Source organism: Simochromis diagramma, unplaced genomic scaffold, assembly GCF_900408965.1.
Source record: "Simochromis diagramma unplaced genomic scaffold, fSimDia1.1 OVJJ01000692.1, whole genome shotgun sequence".
Classification (NCBI taxonomy): Eukaryota; Metazoa; Chordata; class Actinopteri; order Cichliformes; family Cichlidae; genus Simochromis; species Simochromis diagramma.
Genome location: NW_024387485.1, coordinates 624826 through 641088, shown reverse-complemented (window position 1 = coordinate 641088; position 16263 = coordinate 624826). Strand labels below are relative to the sequence as shown.

Genomic DNA, 16263 nt, shown 5'->3' with positions numbered 1-16263 from the left:
TAACTGCAAAAACACAGGCTCAGGGAAGACCAGCCATCTGCCACGACTGGTTGGGAGTGAGAGGCAGGAAAAAGACAACACGGAAGAGAGCCGTCGATTAAAATGAATGAATAATGATTAAAGTCTAAAAACACATGGAGAGTGAAAAGAGGAATGAAAAAGAAAAGCTCAGTGCATCATGGGAAGACCCCAGCAGCCTAGGCCTATTGCAGCATGCCTAAGGGATGGATCATGTGACCTGATCCTGCCCTAACGATATGCTCTAGCAGAAAGTTGAAGCCTAATCTTAGAAGCAGAGACATGTCAAGCACCTTGAGGCGGCTGTTGTTGTGATTTAGTGCTGTATAAATAAAATAAAATTGAATTGTCTTTCTCCAGAACCCAATTCCTTTAATATCTTTTGTGGGCCTCTGCCATTAAGGATTTTTTTTTAATTTAAAATAATTATCCAGTCCAGCCCACATCATAGCTCTCAGCCAGTGAGACTTCAGAGCCTTGTTTCCCTCCTTCTTTCAAACAATAACTGAGGTACAAAGATTTGCCCCAGAGTAATTTGCCTTCACAGAATAAGTCAATAGAAGAGTTTTGCTGTCTGATTTAAATATTTTGTTCAGTAGCATTAAATGTTGTTCTGAGGTCTAAGAGGACACACACAAAAATAAGCCCACTGTCAGAGGCCACAAGTCATTAGTAACCTTCACTTTACCTCACTTGGGATGACTGTTACTCAGGAAGTAGACCGGGTCATCTACCAGTCGGACGTTTAGCGGTTTAATCTCTGGCTGCTCCAGTCTGCATGCCAAATATTCTGGGAATAACACCAAGTTGGTCTCTGATGCGCCATGGAAGCATGAATGTTAGATATGACGCAAGAAAAAAGAGCTAGTTTGAATAGGCAAATGAGGTATGTTGTTCCTGTTGCTCCTGAAGACCTTCTATGACTCTGTGGTGGCCTCAGCCATCTTTTACGGTGTGGTCTGCTGGGGCGGCAGCGTCTTTGCAGGGGACAGGAAGAGACCGAAGAGGCTGGAGGGCCAGCTCTGTTCTAGGACGCTCTCTGGACCCTGTGGAGGTGGTGAGTGACAGGAGAATGGCGGCTAAGCTGTCATCGCTGTTGGTCAGCATCTCCCAGCCCATGCAGGAGACTCTGACATCACTGAGCAGCTCCTTCAGTGGCAGCTGCAGCACCCACGATGTGGGACGGAGAGACTCCACAGGTCTTTCCTTCCTACTGCTGTCAGACTCCACAACATGGTCTCTGCAGAGGATCACACACGTGCAGACAGACACACACAACCATCCCATACACAACTGTAACTCTCGCCCTGTCTCCTTGTTTTGCAATGGCACTAAGAGCAATTTTCCCAGTGTAACAAAGTATTTTATTCTATTTGTACTTTTTCTATTGTATATGGTGTTCTTTCCGTTTTGTGTAGTATGTTATTCTGTTTATCTTATTCTATTGTTTTTTCTCTCTTGTACTTCCTGCCATGACCAAAAACTTCCCACGTGTGGGACTATAAAGGTTTCTCTTTCCTTCTTTCTTTAAAGAGGCTTTGAGTGCTCAGGTACAGTAGAAAAGCACGATGTATAAAAACCAGTACATTTACTACTTTATTGTCTCTGCTTGCCTTACTGTAAAAGTCCCCGCAGACAAAGACAAAATAAAAACAGTGTTAGTGTCCAATGTTAACATTTATTTGTATGCTGTGTATTTATTGTATGTTAACTGTATGTTAGTACGACTCGACACACTGATGTTAGGTTGCCGACCGTGTTACCGGGGTAACGCACAGGCGAAGAATCTCTTTTGAATAGTAGTTATTGTTTTTAGGTTTAATAACACATGTTTGAATTCTCCTGCTGGTCTTTACCCAGCACCACCACATCGGTCATATCGTTGCCTCGTTCTGTCCCTTTCAGTTTAAAAACATCTTAGACCTCGAACCCATAATCTACTATTTCCCCGACATGATTTTTACTTTGCAAGAGTCAAGGAAGACAAAGAAAATCAAAATTAAAGTTTATTGTTTCACCTCCAAGGCTTCAATCAGCTAATTGGTTGGACTGTAGCTACTGGACTTTGGCACATCATTTCTCCAACCCTGGAGGATTTTTAGGATGTAAATATAGTCAAATACCATAAAACATATTTACATCATTCAAAACAATTGCATTACATTGTAAAATATGACTAGATTTATTTGGAAAAAATGAAGACCTTTCTAGAACAATTCTCTCCTTCCTGGCTCGTCTATAACTGGAGAGAAACTCTTAATCTAAACTAACCACAAGATGTCAGCGTTTCATTATTTCTAAGAACAGAACTGAAGTTTTTCTACCTTCAGATGAACAAACTAGTCCCAGCTGTGTCTACCTACTGGTTCTACAGCACTGTACAATATTAAACACATGTTCAAATCATCTGATACATACACATTCGTATTTTGCGTATTTTCACCGTTCAAGGAGGAAACACACAAGATGCCTTTTCTGAGATGATACAAACAATAAATTACAGAGCTAGAAAAACGCACTTCTTTGAAATGAGCTCAACAGGTTTCAGTACGTATCATCGCAACAGTGAGCCTGCTCACCACGTCAGAGATCTGCACAATCAGTACAGCGCCAGGAAGCTGCTTCTGTTTCCTGATGTAGAGTCAGGTTAGGTTCAACGGGGTCCAATGCAGAACTGAAGCCAATCCAAATAAGGCATCGAGACGTTATTACAAAAAATAAACCTGTAACTCTCCTAGCAAACACTTTACAAAGGCCTAGACTGAACACACAAAAAGTTAAAAAACTACAAACGTGTTTCGTCTGTTGTAAAGGATGATGCTTCAGACTTGGAGTCCTTGGAAATGACTTTCCCGCCAATCCAGACCTAGAATATGATGTCTTGATTAAAGCAGGCGATGGCAGTTTTAGTCAGTCAGTATGATTGGGGTGGCTGTTGCTCAGGAGGTAGAGCAGCTCACCTACTGATCGGAAGGTTGGTGGTTCGATCCCTGGCTCCTCCAGTCTGCATGTCAAGTATCCTTGGGCAAGATACTAACCCCAACTTGCTCTCCGATGCATCCATCGGAGTATGAGTGTACTTAGAAAGCACTGAGTATAGATAAAGTGCTTGTGAGAATGGGTGTGATTGGGTGAATGAGGCATGTTGCATAGAGCGCTTTGAGAATAGAAAAGCGCTCTATAAGAATCAGTCCATTCTGGGCAAAAATGCTTTGTGCCCAAAGTTGAACGATGAAGTGACGTGTTTTCCACAGATCAGCGATTTTAGCAGGTACTCAGGTGTTTTTTAATGTTCGGTTAAAGTGGAAAGATTGGTGCCCACAAAAAAAAAAAAAACAAACTACTGAAGCTTCTGCTCGACTGGAGAAAAGAACTGAACTGAAAATCAATTAAATCTGACAAAAGTTCTCAGCTGATCCTCTCAGAATATGCTGATATATTTCTTATCAGTTACAGGCCCAAGCCATTTAAGGCTTATAAATGGCTTGGGCCATTTGCTTATTCAGCAAAGCATGTGAGGGTTGTATTAAGACAGACATCTTCTAATCAAGACATTTAAAAGCCAGAATGACAGCTAGCTAGCATGTCCTTCTCCCACAACTGGATCTAACAGAACAGCACATACATCGTCCTGTTCACTGCTTCAGGACCAAACAAACCCATCTGCCTTTCACTATGTCGACATATTGTCTTTGTAACCTACATCTGGAACTTTCAGCCACATAAAGGGCAAAAATCTACCAGCTAAAATGTTACCTAACATGAAAAAGGGCTGAAAAGTCCGAAGGAGGAAACAGCTTCTTGTAGCCAAAAGTCTTTAGAAAGTCAGTTTGAAAATTGGCAAATACAAAACTTTTATAAATACTGGTCCCGAAACTGAAAGCACATTTTGAAGCAACTGTTGCTTAACACTGTAAATCTGACTAATAAATCACACCAGAACATTAATCACAGACTTAACCTTTTTACATGTAAAAGCGTCATAAATAAATTAGCGATCTACACTTTTCTGCTCTTCTCATGAAACATCGGCAGCCGATGTGTCCTCTGATTCTGCACTCGAGTCCAGGTTCACGTCCCTGCTCAGTGCTGAGGCCTGCTCTGGCAGCTGCAGCCTCTCTGCTGCAGGCAGACTCTCAGACTGGGCCATGCCCAAAGCCGGCGAGGCTACCTTAGACACGGGCGCTGAAAGAGTCCGCGGGACTTTGCAGCAGAACTGACCGGTGACGGCCGAACGCGCGTCTGCAGTGAGGTCGTTAGTAGAGGCCGAGTGCGGGGCGCTGGTTATTTCTGAAGGTGAGGGAGGTCTTACCGGGACATCTGTGTCAGCTTCTATTCCAACCCTCTCCGGGTCTGACCGTGGTGACGGCTGATCTGCTGCAACCACAGTTTGACTCCATGGGGGTTGGTAAGGCGGAGGCCCTGCTAGTGGGGAGCTGTCAGGGGTGAGTGGGGCTTGGCTGTGGATGATGACGGGATCTGGGGAAGGCAACGGAGTCTCCTCTTTGTCCACACCTTCAAGATTCACAAGGTCCTTGGAGGGACTCTGGTCTGGGGATATGGAGTCTGGCTGGTGGGAGATGATGCGGAGGCACAGGCCGGCTTTGGGGAACCCGCTAGCTGACGTTGGCTTCCCTTCAGAGGGCCGCACTGGACTCAGCAGCACGGGTAGCTCTTGGCCCAGCGGCTTACGGGGCAGCTCCTCAGGCTTCCCTAAAAACGAGCCATTAAGAACTGTTTATTTTCTTTAAGTGCACATTATTGACACCGAATAATGTACTGGAGTACTGGAGACTCCTAAAAGGACAGCCGCGTACCTGGAGGCGGGAGATCCAGCTTCATCTTTCGCAGCTCAGCCATGGAGGCCTGAAGCTGCTCAACGATCATGTCGTCGCTGTAGAAAAAAGTCTGAGCGATGCGCTCCTGCAGGAACTCTCTCAGCTCCTCCAGAGACATCTTCAAGAGGCGCTCTGTTCACAAACCAGATGTTAAACTCACAGAAACGTGCAGTCACGTCTCATCTGTCTTGTATTGGAGCTGTATTCAGATGACATTTAACCCCTGTTTTAAAAAACTGACAATAAAAAATGTGTAAACTGAGTTGTTTAATCCCACATATGATTTTGTAATGAGCACATTAATTATAAACATCTTTATATTTATATAACATCTTCTATTTTCTGCAATAATAACTTGTTTGCTACAAATGAGATTTAAACGACTGTAAACATCTGTACACTTGTAGATATCCACACGAACACAGAAACCCTGAATCACACAAGTATACAGACATTTATGCAAAAATCATAAAGATGTCTCGAGACCAGACACCAGTAAGTAGTACTTAAATTGCAAAGTGTGGCCTTGCCAAGTTTCACTTTTGCAGACTTTAGGAAAGCAAACAAAAACTGGAAAACTTCAAAATCACTCGATTTCAGGAGGTTAATAAGAGGCTAAAGTTAACACAATGTGGTTGTTGTGTAGAAGGCTCAGTGAGGAAACTGAGCAGAGAGTGATTTATTGTTTCGTGGCGACCCATCCATCATCTCCTTACTCTTGTGTATCTTGAGGATAGTGTAAGACATGGCGGTGAGGAGCCGCTCTCCCTCCAGGATGAAAATGTCCCACAGGCGGAGCGTTAGGGTGAACGGTGTCTGCCGGATCACAAACACAAAAAGTTAGAGAATCACTGCAGCTTAGCTGGATTTGTTTGTGCCAGTGGGTTCATGTATGTGCTGTTCTCCTGCTGGCTGGAGTCAGGAAGTTTGTTTGGTTCCTTCTCAGACCTCAGAGGCCCCGAGGCCCCTCTGAGCCCGGCAACTCAGCGGGATGGAGAAGTGCTGACAACAGCCAAACGCTGCCAGACCACTACCACAGGATTGTGGGCATGCAAGTAGAAGGCTAATAACAGTTTAGGCTGACAGGTCTTAATGCTCTCTTCTAATGCGATGTACCCGAGCTCTGCTGAAATCATGTACAGTATAACTGTGTGTGAAAGGCGATTCAGTGTTGTTATGTTACAGAGATTAGCATCTGCTAATGCTAACTGCTATATTTACACAGGCTTAACTTTCCAGTTTTATTAAACACGCAGTTGGCTAAATTCATAAATTCACATTGTAACGAGCAGCATATGAGCAGCATTCCTTCTCTCACCCCAACCGGTCGCAGCAGATGGCCCCGCCCCTCCCTGAGCCTGGTTCTGCTGGAGGTTTCTTCCTGTTAAAAGGGAGTTTTTCCTTCCCACTGTCGCCAAAGTGCTTGCTCATAGGGCGTCATATGATTGTTGGGTTTTTCTCTGTATCTATGAAGCGCCTTGAGGCAACTTTTCTTGTGATTTGGCGCTATATAAATAAAATTGAACTGAATTGAATGTGTAATCTGGCTATTTAATGAATAATAATTATCATTCAGAGCACTGAGATACCAGGTTCCTCCAGAACCAGCTCTCAGTTTAGGAGACATGAAGCATCTTTTCTTTGAAGGTCAGGATTAAAACGTTCCTCTCTGATAAAGCTTGTAGTGATGGCTGGATCAGGTAACTCGTTATGCTGCCACACGCTCAGGCTGCTGAACACTTTTTCTTCTCTGTATTCTTTCATTTCCTTCCCCTCACACCCCAACCAATCATAGCAGGCGCTGCCAGAGTCTGTTGGTGATAGCTTCCTGTTGGGAGGGAGTTCTTTTTCTCCACTGTTGCAGGTGCAAGATCGTTATTCGCTTTAGTTTAGTATGTTTCAGGCTCTGATGCAGGGTTCCACCTTATAATATTAAGCACTGTGTGTTGACTGTTGTTGTGAACTGGCACTATAGCAAAATTGAATTGAACTACTTTAAAACTTCCCAAGCAAAATAGAGAAGATACATGGAAATGATATGACATAAAACAAGAAGAGGGGAAAGCAACCTCTTCACACAGTGAGAAAATAATCAGATGACCTTTTATTCAACGTTTAACAGGCAGAAAAAGATGATCTTACTCGTTTACCCCAAGATAATGACTCACCCTGTCAATGAAACACTGCAGGAACCATTTGGTGCTGTAAATGCCTGCAGACATCTGCTCTTTGTCCTTGAAATAGAGAACACGAGTCAGAACTAGCACGTATCCTGCTTGCTAGAGCGTTACTCCAAGTTTTTCAAAAACAGAAAAAACTGATCTCACCAGATGTTTCTTCAGTTTGGGAACGAGCTTGGAAATAATCTGATCATGATGTGCCTGGAATCTCTGAAGTTTTGGAAAGCCTGGAACAAAAAAGCCTTAACAGGGCAGAAGGGAAGTGAGAACTTTTTAATCTAATTTCATGTCAGTCCAAACCAAATCTGACAAGCAGTACAGTTTGTAATCAGTTCCACCACCCGCAGAGCCAAAGACTGTCATCTGCACGGTTGGTGCAGCTGCAGGAAAATGATTTCAGTGTTTAGCTTCATCGTATCTTGCAGAGAACACGTTTGCTGTTAATGTTCAGATGAATGAATGAATCCTCTGGGATGTCTCACCATGCATGGCGTGTTTCTGGTTGGTGAGCAGCTGTGACAGGGCCCAGAAAGCGTCTTCCTCATTCATGTACATGAGCAGCAGGGCAGCAATCTGACTCATGCCCTGGCAGTAGCTCACCTCCTGCAGGAAACGTGCAAAAAGACCCCAATAATGGGCTTTCCGCTGTTGTGGTAACTGTAACTGACACTAGGTTAACACAAGTTAACACAAGACTATCAAACAATTATTAACTTTTTGTCATCATCCTGTGGGACCATTCTCCACCACGGATATTAGTTTTATTATTATCAGCAGTAGTGTTATTGTTGTATTTGTATATTCTATAGTGCCTTAATAGTCAGAAGGAATAAAGCAGATGGGCCATGATCAAAACGAATTAAAAAACCCAGAATATATTAAACATGGACAAATTTTCAATTACTTAGTCATTCCTATTTTGAAATGTTAATCATGCAAAGCAAAAAACAAAAGCACGGAGCTTTGGTCACTGAGGGGAGCGGAGTCTATCTTAGCAAGTGCAAGGTGAGAGGCAGAGTGCACCCTGGGCAAAGGCCATCGCAGGATCAACAATGAAAGCCATGCAAACTTGTATGCACTCCTAAAACTTTAAGATGCATGTCTCTGGCTGTGGACGAGGACCCACACAGGCACTAGGAGAACATGAGAGAAGGACCCCAGCTGCAGCAAGCACACTACAGACACAATGCTACATGATTTTATTCATATGTACAGAAGAAGCAATGGTCATATTGTCTTAATGGTATATTGCAAATATGTTTGTTTGGTGTGGGCAACTGTATTTGACATAGTACATTGCAACACTATTCTATAGGGAGTGCAGAATTACTAGGCAAGTTGTATTTTTGAGGAATAATTTTATTATTGAACAACAACCATGTTCTCAACGAACCCAAAAAACTCATTAATATCAAAGCTGAATGTTCTTGGAAGTAGTTTTTAGTTTGTTTTTAGTTTTAGTTATTTTAGGGGGATATCTGTGTGTGCAGGTGACTATTACTGTGCATAATTATTAGGCAACTTAACAAAAAACAAATATATACCCATTTCAATAATTTATTTTCACCAGTGACACCAATATAACATCTCCACATTCACAAATATACATTTCTGACATGCAAAAACAAAACAAAAACAAATCAGCGACCAATATAGCCACCTTTCTTTGCAAGGACACTCAAAAGCCTGCCATCCATGGATTCTGTCAGCGTTTTGATCTGTTCACCATCAACATTGCGTGCAGCAGCAACCACAGCCTCCCAGACACTGTTCAGAGAGGTGTACTGTTTTCCCTCCTTGTAAATCTCACATTTGATGATGGACCACAGGTTCTCAATGGGGTTCAGATCAGGTGAACAAGGTGGCCATGTCATTAGTTTTTCTTCTTTTATACCCTTTCTTGCCAGCCACGCTGTGGAGTACTTGGACGCGTGTGATGGAGCATTGTCCTGCATGAAAATCATGTTTTTCTTGAAGGATGCAGACTTCTTCCTGTACCACTGCTTGAAGAAGGTGTCTTCCAGAAACTGGCAGTAGGACTGGGAGTTGAGCTTGACTCCATCCTCAACCCGAAAAGGCCCCACAAGCTCATCTTTGATGATACCAGCCCAAACCAGTACTCCACCTCCACCTTGCTGGCGTCTGAGTCGGACTGGAGCTCTCTGCCCTTTACCAATCCAGCCACGGGCCCATCCATCTGGCCCATCAAGACTCACTCTCATGTCATCAGTCCATAAAACCTTAGAAAAACCAGTCTTGGGATATTTCTTGGCCCAGTCTTGACGTTTCAGCTTGTGTGTCTTGTTCAGTGGTGGTCGTCTTTCAGCCTTTCTTACCTTGGCCATGTCTCTGAGTATTGCACACCTTGTGCTTTTGGGCACTCCAGTGATGTTGCAGCTCTGAAATATGGCCAAACTGGTGGCAAGTGGCATCTTGGCAGCTGCACGCTTGACTTTTCTCAGTTCATGGGCAGTTATTTTGCGCCTTGGTTTTTCCACACGCTTCTTGCGACCCTGTTGACTATTTTGAATGAAACGCTTGATTGTTCGATGATCACGCTTCAGCAGCTTTGCAATTTTGAGACTGCTGCATCCCTCTGCAAGATATCTCACTATTTTTGACTTTTCTGAGCCTGTCAAGTCCTTCTTTTGACCCATTTTGCCAAAGGAAAGGACGTTGCCTAATAATTATGCACACCTGATATAGGGTGTTGATGTCATTAGACCACACCCCTTCTCATTACAGAGATGCACATCACCTAATATGCTTAATTGGTAGTAGGCTTTCGAGCCTATACAGCTTGGAGTAAGACAACATGCATGAAGAGGATGATGTGGACAAAATACTCATTTGCCTAATAATTCTGCACTCCCTGTATGAGTGCTGCAGTTTCAGCAATTTTTGCAATCCACATGTTTCAGTGGCACGTCTAGTAAAAACCCTGTTTCTGCAAATAATAAAAGCAGCTCAGTAAGACAACCATCAGTGCTGTATCAGCTGCTGTCCACTTAAAGCACTCAATGCATATCATGTCAAAAGCATGCAGTACTGTGTCTGCGGGGTGTGTGTGTGGGGGGGGGGACAAGAAACCACAGTGGAAAATGAAGTCTCTGCCCACGAAAAGAAAATTTAGACGTGACTGCAGATTTTTATCAGTTCACTTGAGTTGCTGGTGTTTTAATGTTTTATTCTAATTTAGAGAAATCAGCTACTTACTGTGTTGTAGACTGAATATGCAGAGAGGACATGAAAGAGAGCCTGCTGCCTGTAAATCAAAGAAACAGGAAGGAAAGGATAGGAAAGGAGAAGAAGCAACAAAAGGAAACAAGGAAGGGAGTGAGAAGGAGAGGAAATGAAAAAATGAGTGTCATGAATCCTGACACTGTATGTGAAGCTGTAAGCAAACCCCACAGCAAACAGTGTGCTGGACACACAATTACAAACCAGAAGTGAGAGGAAAGGAAAAAATAACAGTAACACAGCGAGACTACAATCTCTGCTCTTTAAAAATCCTTTTTGTATCCTGAACATCTGTTAGATACTGAAATGTTCTCCAGCTCCACACTTTCCACTGCTGCTTCTGAACAGGACCATTACACTGACATCACTCTGTTACAGGATCAGGTTACACATAAACCCACGCCATCCAGAGCTCAGCCTGCCCACCTCTCTCTCACACTCAGTCCAAGTTCACCCTGAGGTCTCTCTGCTGCAGACACTGATTTTTTTCCTCTCGCACTTTTTTAATCTGTTTGAATATGGTAACAGTTACAACCTGGAAAATGATATGTAACACACACTACATGACCCAAAGTATGTGGACATCCAAGCCATGTGCATCAATGTCCTTCTACAACAACCTTAATTAGTCTTGTCTCAGGTTTTCCCTCTGACGGGAACCTGGATGCAGGGATTTCAGTGCTCAGCGCTACTCATTTCAGCCTACTCTGAATCCAGCCTACACTGCAGTGAAACCACAACTGCTGGTTCCTTTCAGAAGTAAGAAAACCTATTTGGATTTTTATTTAAAATATCCATCCATCCATCCATCCATCCATCTTTTTTCGCTTATCCGGGGCCGGGTCATGGAGGCAGCAGAGTAAACAGAGAAGCCCAGACCTCCCTCTCCCCAGCTACCTCCTCCAGCTTATCCAGGGGAACACCAAGGCATTCCCAGGCCAGCCGAGAGATATAATCTCTCCAGCGTGTCCTGGGTCTGCCCTGGGGCCTCCTCCCGGTGGGACATGCCCAGAACACCTCGCCCAGGAGATGCCCAGGAGGCATCCTTGTCAGATGCCCGAACCACCTCAGCTGGCTCCTTTCGATGTGGTGAAGCAGCAGCTCTACTCTGAGCCCCTCACGCACCCCTGAACTTCTTACCCTATCTAAAAGGGAGAGTCCAGCCACATTTCTGCTGCTTGTATCCACAGCTCGTGACCATAGGTGAGGGTAGGGACGTAGATCGACTGGTAAATTGAGAGCTTTGCTTTTACACTCAGCTCTCTCTTCACCACAACAGACCAGTACAGCATCCGCATCACTGCAGCTGCAGCACCAATCCATCTATCGATGTCCCGCCCCCTTCTCTCGTCACTTGTGAACAAGAGCCCGAGATACTTAAGCTCCTCCACTTGGGGCAGAAACTCGTCCCTGACCCAGAGTGGGCACTCCACCATGGCCTCAGATTTGGAGGTGCTGATTCTCATTCCCACTGTGAATAAGGAGCATTCCAGTATCCCAATACTGGAATGCTCCTTATCCTAATAGTCCATTGTGCTTAGTTTAAATGCTAATTGCACAGTAAATATTCTGTAGGTGTCCCACATTTAAAGGCATCTTAAAAGCGAATGCAGCAAAATAACCCCGTCTCTCCATCACCGTCAGTTTAAAGCACATAAAAGATCCAGATCTGTTCAAAGAATTCAAGGTGAATGAGCTTCAATCTGACAGCTAACAACAAATAATTATTATCGTCCTCGTTTTATCCTGAACTGCACGTTACCATCCCCCCAAAAATCATTTTGTTTAGGTGTTGAGATAGGTTTGAAGAATCGTGGACTTCTATTGGTCCCAACTACTATATTTCTGGTATCGCGACATTCCTGTTACAGCATACTGGTAACTGTGGTTTTTCCCCTTTGCAGCCAGCCTACCAGTTTGCTTTTGTGTGTACTAGGAAGGGAACATTTTTATTCAACCTTTTCTTTTTCTTCCTTTAACTTGAGCTGGTATATTCATCTTGCTCAGCTATGTTTACTCTTTTTCTCTAAACTAATTCTGAAGCTACACAACTAAAGGCCAAAAACGTGTGGATCTGGTAGTTCTCGAGAAACAGAGGGGAATACGGTAGCATCTTTATTTATAACGCACTTTACATCCAACAATGTTGGCCAAAGTGCTACAAATACAAAACAAAAGAGAAAACTGTTAAATTACATATAGAATACCTTAAAAATTAAAAAATAATATAATTAATAAGAAACAGATTAAGAGACATCAACAAGTCCTGCTGTGCTGAAAGCCAAGGTAAATAAATATGTTTTAAGACGTGATTTAAAAACAGATAAGGAAGGTGCCTGTCTAACATGTAAAGGCAACTTATTCCACAATTTTGGTGCTGCCACAGCAAACGCCCGATCCCCTCTGAGCTTACGATTAGTCCTGGGCACGCTCAGGAGGAGCTGGTCTGCCCACCTGAGGGACCGGGAAGGTATGTATGGATGAAGAAGCTCAGAGAGGTACACAGGGGCAGCATTGGACAAGCATTTAAAAACAAATACAAGCAGCTTAAAATGGATCCTAAAATGCACGGGCAGCCAATGAAGTGAATATAAAACTGGGTGATGTGCTCGCATCTACGAGTGCCAGTTAAAAGACGTGCAGCCTGAACTAGCTGCAGTCGAAAAGCAGAAGATCGACTCACCCTAAAATAAAGAGAATTACAGTAATCCAGCCGAACGGTTACAAAGGCATGGATTACTGTTTCAAATTGCTGTCTCGCAAGAAAGTGCTTGACTTTGCCCAGCTGCCTCAGATGAAAGAAACTAGACCTTACAACCGACCCGATGTGGAGTTCAGGATCAATTTTAAAACCCAGATTAATATCTCTGGTTTACAAAATGATTTCAGGGTTTGCAAATCAACACACAGAACAGCAGTGGAGGCAGGTCTGAACACCATTACTTCAGTCTTAGAATCATTAAAACAAAGAAAGTTTAGCGCCAACCACGACTTGACGTCGTCCGGACATGTTTGCAAACGATTTACAGACGATCCATCTTTCTTTTTAAGAGGAACATAAATCTGGCAGTCATCTGCATAACAGTGAAAAGAGAGTCCGTGTCTCCTAAAAACTGAGCCCAAGGGAAGTAAATAAAGCGAAAACAGGATAGAGCCCAGGGCCCTGTTTCAGGAAGCCGGTTTAGGGCAAACTCTGAGTAAGTATACCCTGAGTTAACGAAAACTCTGGGTTTTCAGTTTCACAAAGCGAGTTTAGATTAATTCTGAGTGAGTTACTATGACGACACACTCCGTGAAGCTAACCTGCCCCCTAGCAGGTTTACTTCAACTAACCCTGACGTTCTCCGCCTCTTTGTCGGAAACCTGACAGTAGGAAGTGTCAGACATGGCGTGCCCCTTCCTTGAAGAGCCAGTAGATGTTGAAGCCCAAATTCTCCGCAGAGCTCTCCGCCGGGAGAGAGTGATTAGAGCGCGTTTGGACATTTTATCATTTCCTGATGATTTTCTGTGTGAACGTTACCGTTTTTCAGCACAATCTATAATTTATTTGAATAACATCCTCAGGCCTAATATTGCTCATGTGACACATCGCGGACATGCTCTCAGTTCTGTACATATTATTTGTATTGCACTTCGGTTTTTTGCAAACGGGAGCTTTCTGTATAATATTGGTGACGCTGAGCACGTTTCCAAGGCTACCGTCTGTCGGGCAGTCAGGAATGTTACAGTTGCACTGAAACGTCTCCTGTACTCGTTTGTGGTGTTCCCCGGTCACAGACCCACAGGATTTATCAAAGAGGGATTCCACAAAATTGCAGGTAGCAGGATGAACAAAACGTAATCCATGATGTGGTGATACTTGAACTACTACTTAAATTTTACATTTATTCTCACGGTTCCCAGGCGTGATTGGCTGTATAGATGGCACTCACATTCCAATCATTGCTCCTTCAGTAAATGAAGGAGACTATGTGAACAGGAAGTCTTTCCACAGCATTAATGTACAGGTACATAGTTCCCTGTAGCATTTCAAACTAACAAATTATTTCATTATAGTAATGGATGCTAATTTGTGTTCTCTGCACTGTGAAGATCATATGTGATGCTGCCAACATTATCACAAATGTGGAAGCCAACTGCTCAGCCTCTGTGAGTGGTGGTGGTGGAGGACCCCCACCTGTTTTTCGGGCCTCCGCTTTTTTTTCTGTTGGCTATAACGGGTCACATTTGAGCATACAGAGTAAGCAAATATGTACTTGTAATGTGCTCAGATAATTTCAATAAGTGCTTACACAGGGGAAATTAATGTAGCCTCTAACTGCAATTGATTTACATCGGACAAACAGACCAAGCACTATGGCTCATAATACAATTACACCTTACCTGTTTGGACTATATTTTTATATTTCATTTTTACTTGCTGCCAGGAACGTTTGGGGCCTGTTGGGTTGCACCTGCGCTCACATCACATCACAAAATAAAATGTATAAAATAAAAAATAAAATAAAATATAATAAAATAACGTGTTAAATGGGTCAATGTTTAAATTAACACTCACGCATTGACTCTGTCGGCTATGTTTTGCCATGCATGCTCCCTTTCTTTTGCAGCTGAGGCTGTGTTACTTTTTTTCCGCGGAATTTGCATGTTATCGGCACATGCTGCCATCAGAATTTCGGCCTCAAGCGCTGTAAAATACATTGACCGCGCCTTCTTTCCCTCCGTCTCCATGGTGACTCGCTTAATCTGTGCTCCACTAATCAGGGCTTTATGTATCCTCGTGCGTGCGTTTAACTTGGAGTTAAAGCAACTCCGCGTTGATTGAACTACTTGTTATCAGCCTTTCTGAAACCGAATATTCCGAGTTGGACAGTTTGGGGTTACTCAACCCTGAGTATCGTTTTTCACTCTGAGTTTTCTAAACCGGCTTCCAGAAATAGGGCCCAGAATGGAACCCTGTGGTACTCCGTGAGACAGCGGAGCACGGGAGGACTCACAGTTTCCTAAGTGAACTGAAAAGGTTTGATCTGTTAAGTAAGACCTGAACCATTTCAGAGTCACACCTGTTATACCGACACACTGCTCCAAACGGGAGATTTCATGGTCTACGGTGTCAAATGCAGCAGTTAAATCGAATAAGATAAGAATGACACTTTCACCAGAATCACATGATAAAAATATATCATTAAAAATTCTTAAAAGTGCTGATTCAGTGCTATACATTACTTTAAAACCAGATTGGAAAATCTCCTGAACATTTTGTGCATCAAGTACAGGATCAATTGGTTACATGCTACTTTTTCCAAGACTTTAGATAAAAAGGGCAGCTTAGATATTGGTCTAAAGTTTATTAGTTTATTATGTTTCATGTCGCACTAGTGTAAATGGTAAATGGGCTGACTCTTATAGAGTGCTTCATACAACTTACCTTATTCACCCAATCACACCCATTCATACAATTCATACAGTTGTTTGCTAAATGTTGTCCTATAATTAGCACTGCGACCTAACAATCTTAACACTTTGCTGAAAGCATATGATAACTGTATGCTTTCACACTGTATTCCTCTTTAATGTGCAAGTTACATCATTTGCTAAGAAAATATGTCTCTGTAACTTTGGATCCCACCACTGAGCTTGGCGGTTATAAATATCCTTTGAGAACAGAAAGTCCGAGCCGTTTATCCATCTGAAATCCGTTTCAGCTGCAAAATCCGACTCAACAGTGAAACTTACTTGACTCCAAAGCGATCCATGAACATGATATGGTTTCGAAATGTCCTGTTGATGTCCAAGTCAATCTGTTTGATCTCAGATGAGCACAGCCTGGCCTGCTCCTTCATTTTCTGGGTGAAAAACAGACAAAAGTCAACAAGGACATGTAGAGGTACCTGTGCTGAAAGACAAATGTGTCATTCAGTAGAGCTACAAAAACAAGTTTTACATATCAGGGAATATATATTGTAAATTCAGTCAGAATGAATCTA

The 16263-nt window shown here is 43.1% G+C and overlaps 1 protein-coding gene across 1 annotated transcript in view; it reads right to left on the bottom strand.

Annotated features, from left to right (window-relative positions):
- Positions 1–3278: 3278 nt before the first annotated feature.
- The window catches only part of LOC120724529 (USP6 N-terminal-like protein), a 29561-nt gene continuing 16576 nt past the window's right edge, over positions 3279–16263 (bottom strand). Inside the window, exons 7-14 of the mRNA XM_040016759.1 lie at positions 16013–16122; positions 10253–10301; positions 7519–7639; positions 7184–7278; positions 7025–7090; positions 5573–5672; positions 4836–4988; positions 3279–4731 (exon numbers count right to left, since the gene is read on the bottom strand). Of these exons, the coding sequence (XP_039872693.1) occupies positions 4037–4731; positions 4836–4988; positions 5573–5672; positions 7025–7090; positions 7184–7278; positions 7519–7639; positions 10253–10301; positions 16013–16122 (1389 nt within the window). The 3' untranslated portion in view covers positions 3279–4036. The remainder of the gene's footprint in view (positions 4732–4835; positions 4989–5572; positions 5673–7024; positions 7091–7183; positions 7279–7518; positions 7640–10252; positions 10302–16012; positions 16123–16263) is intronic.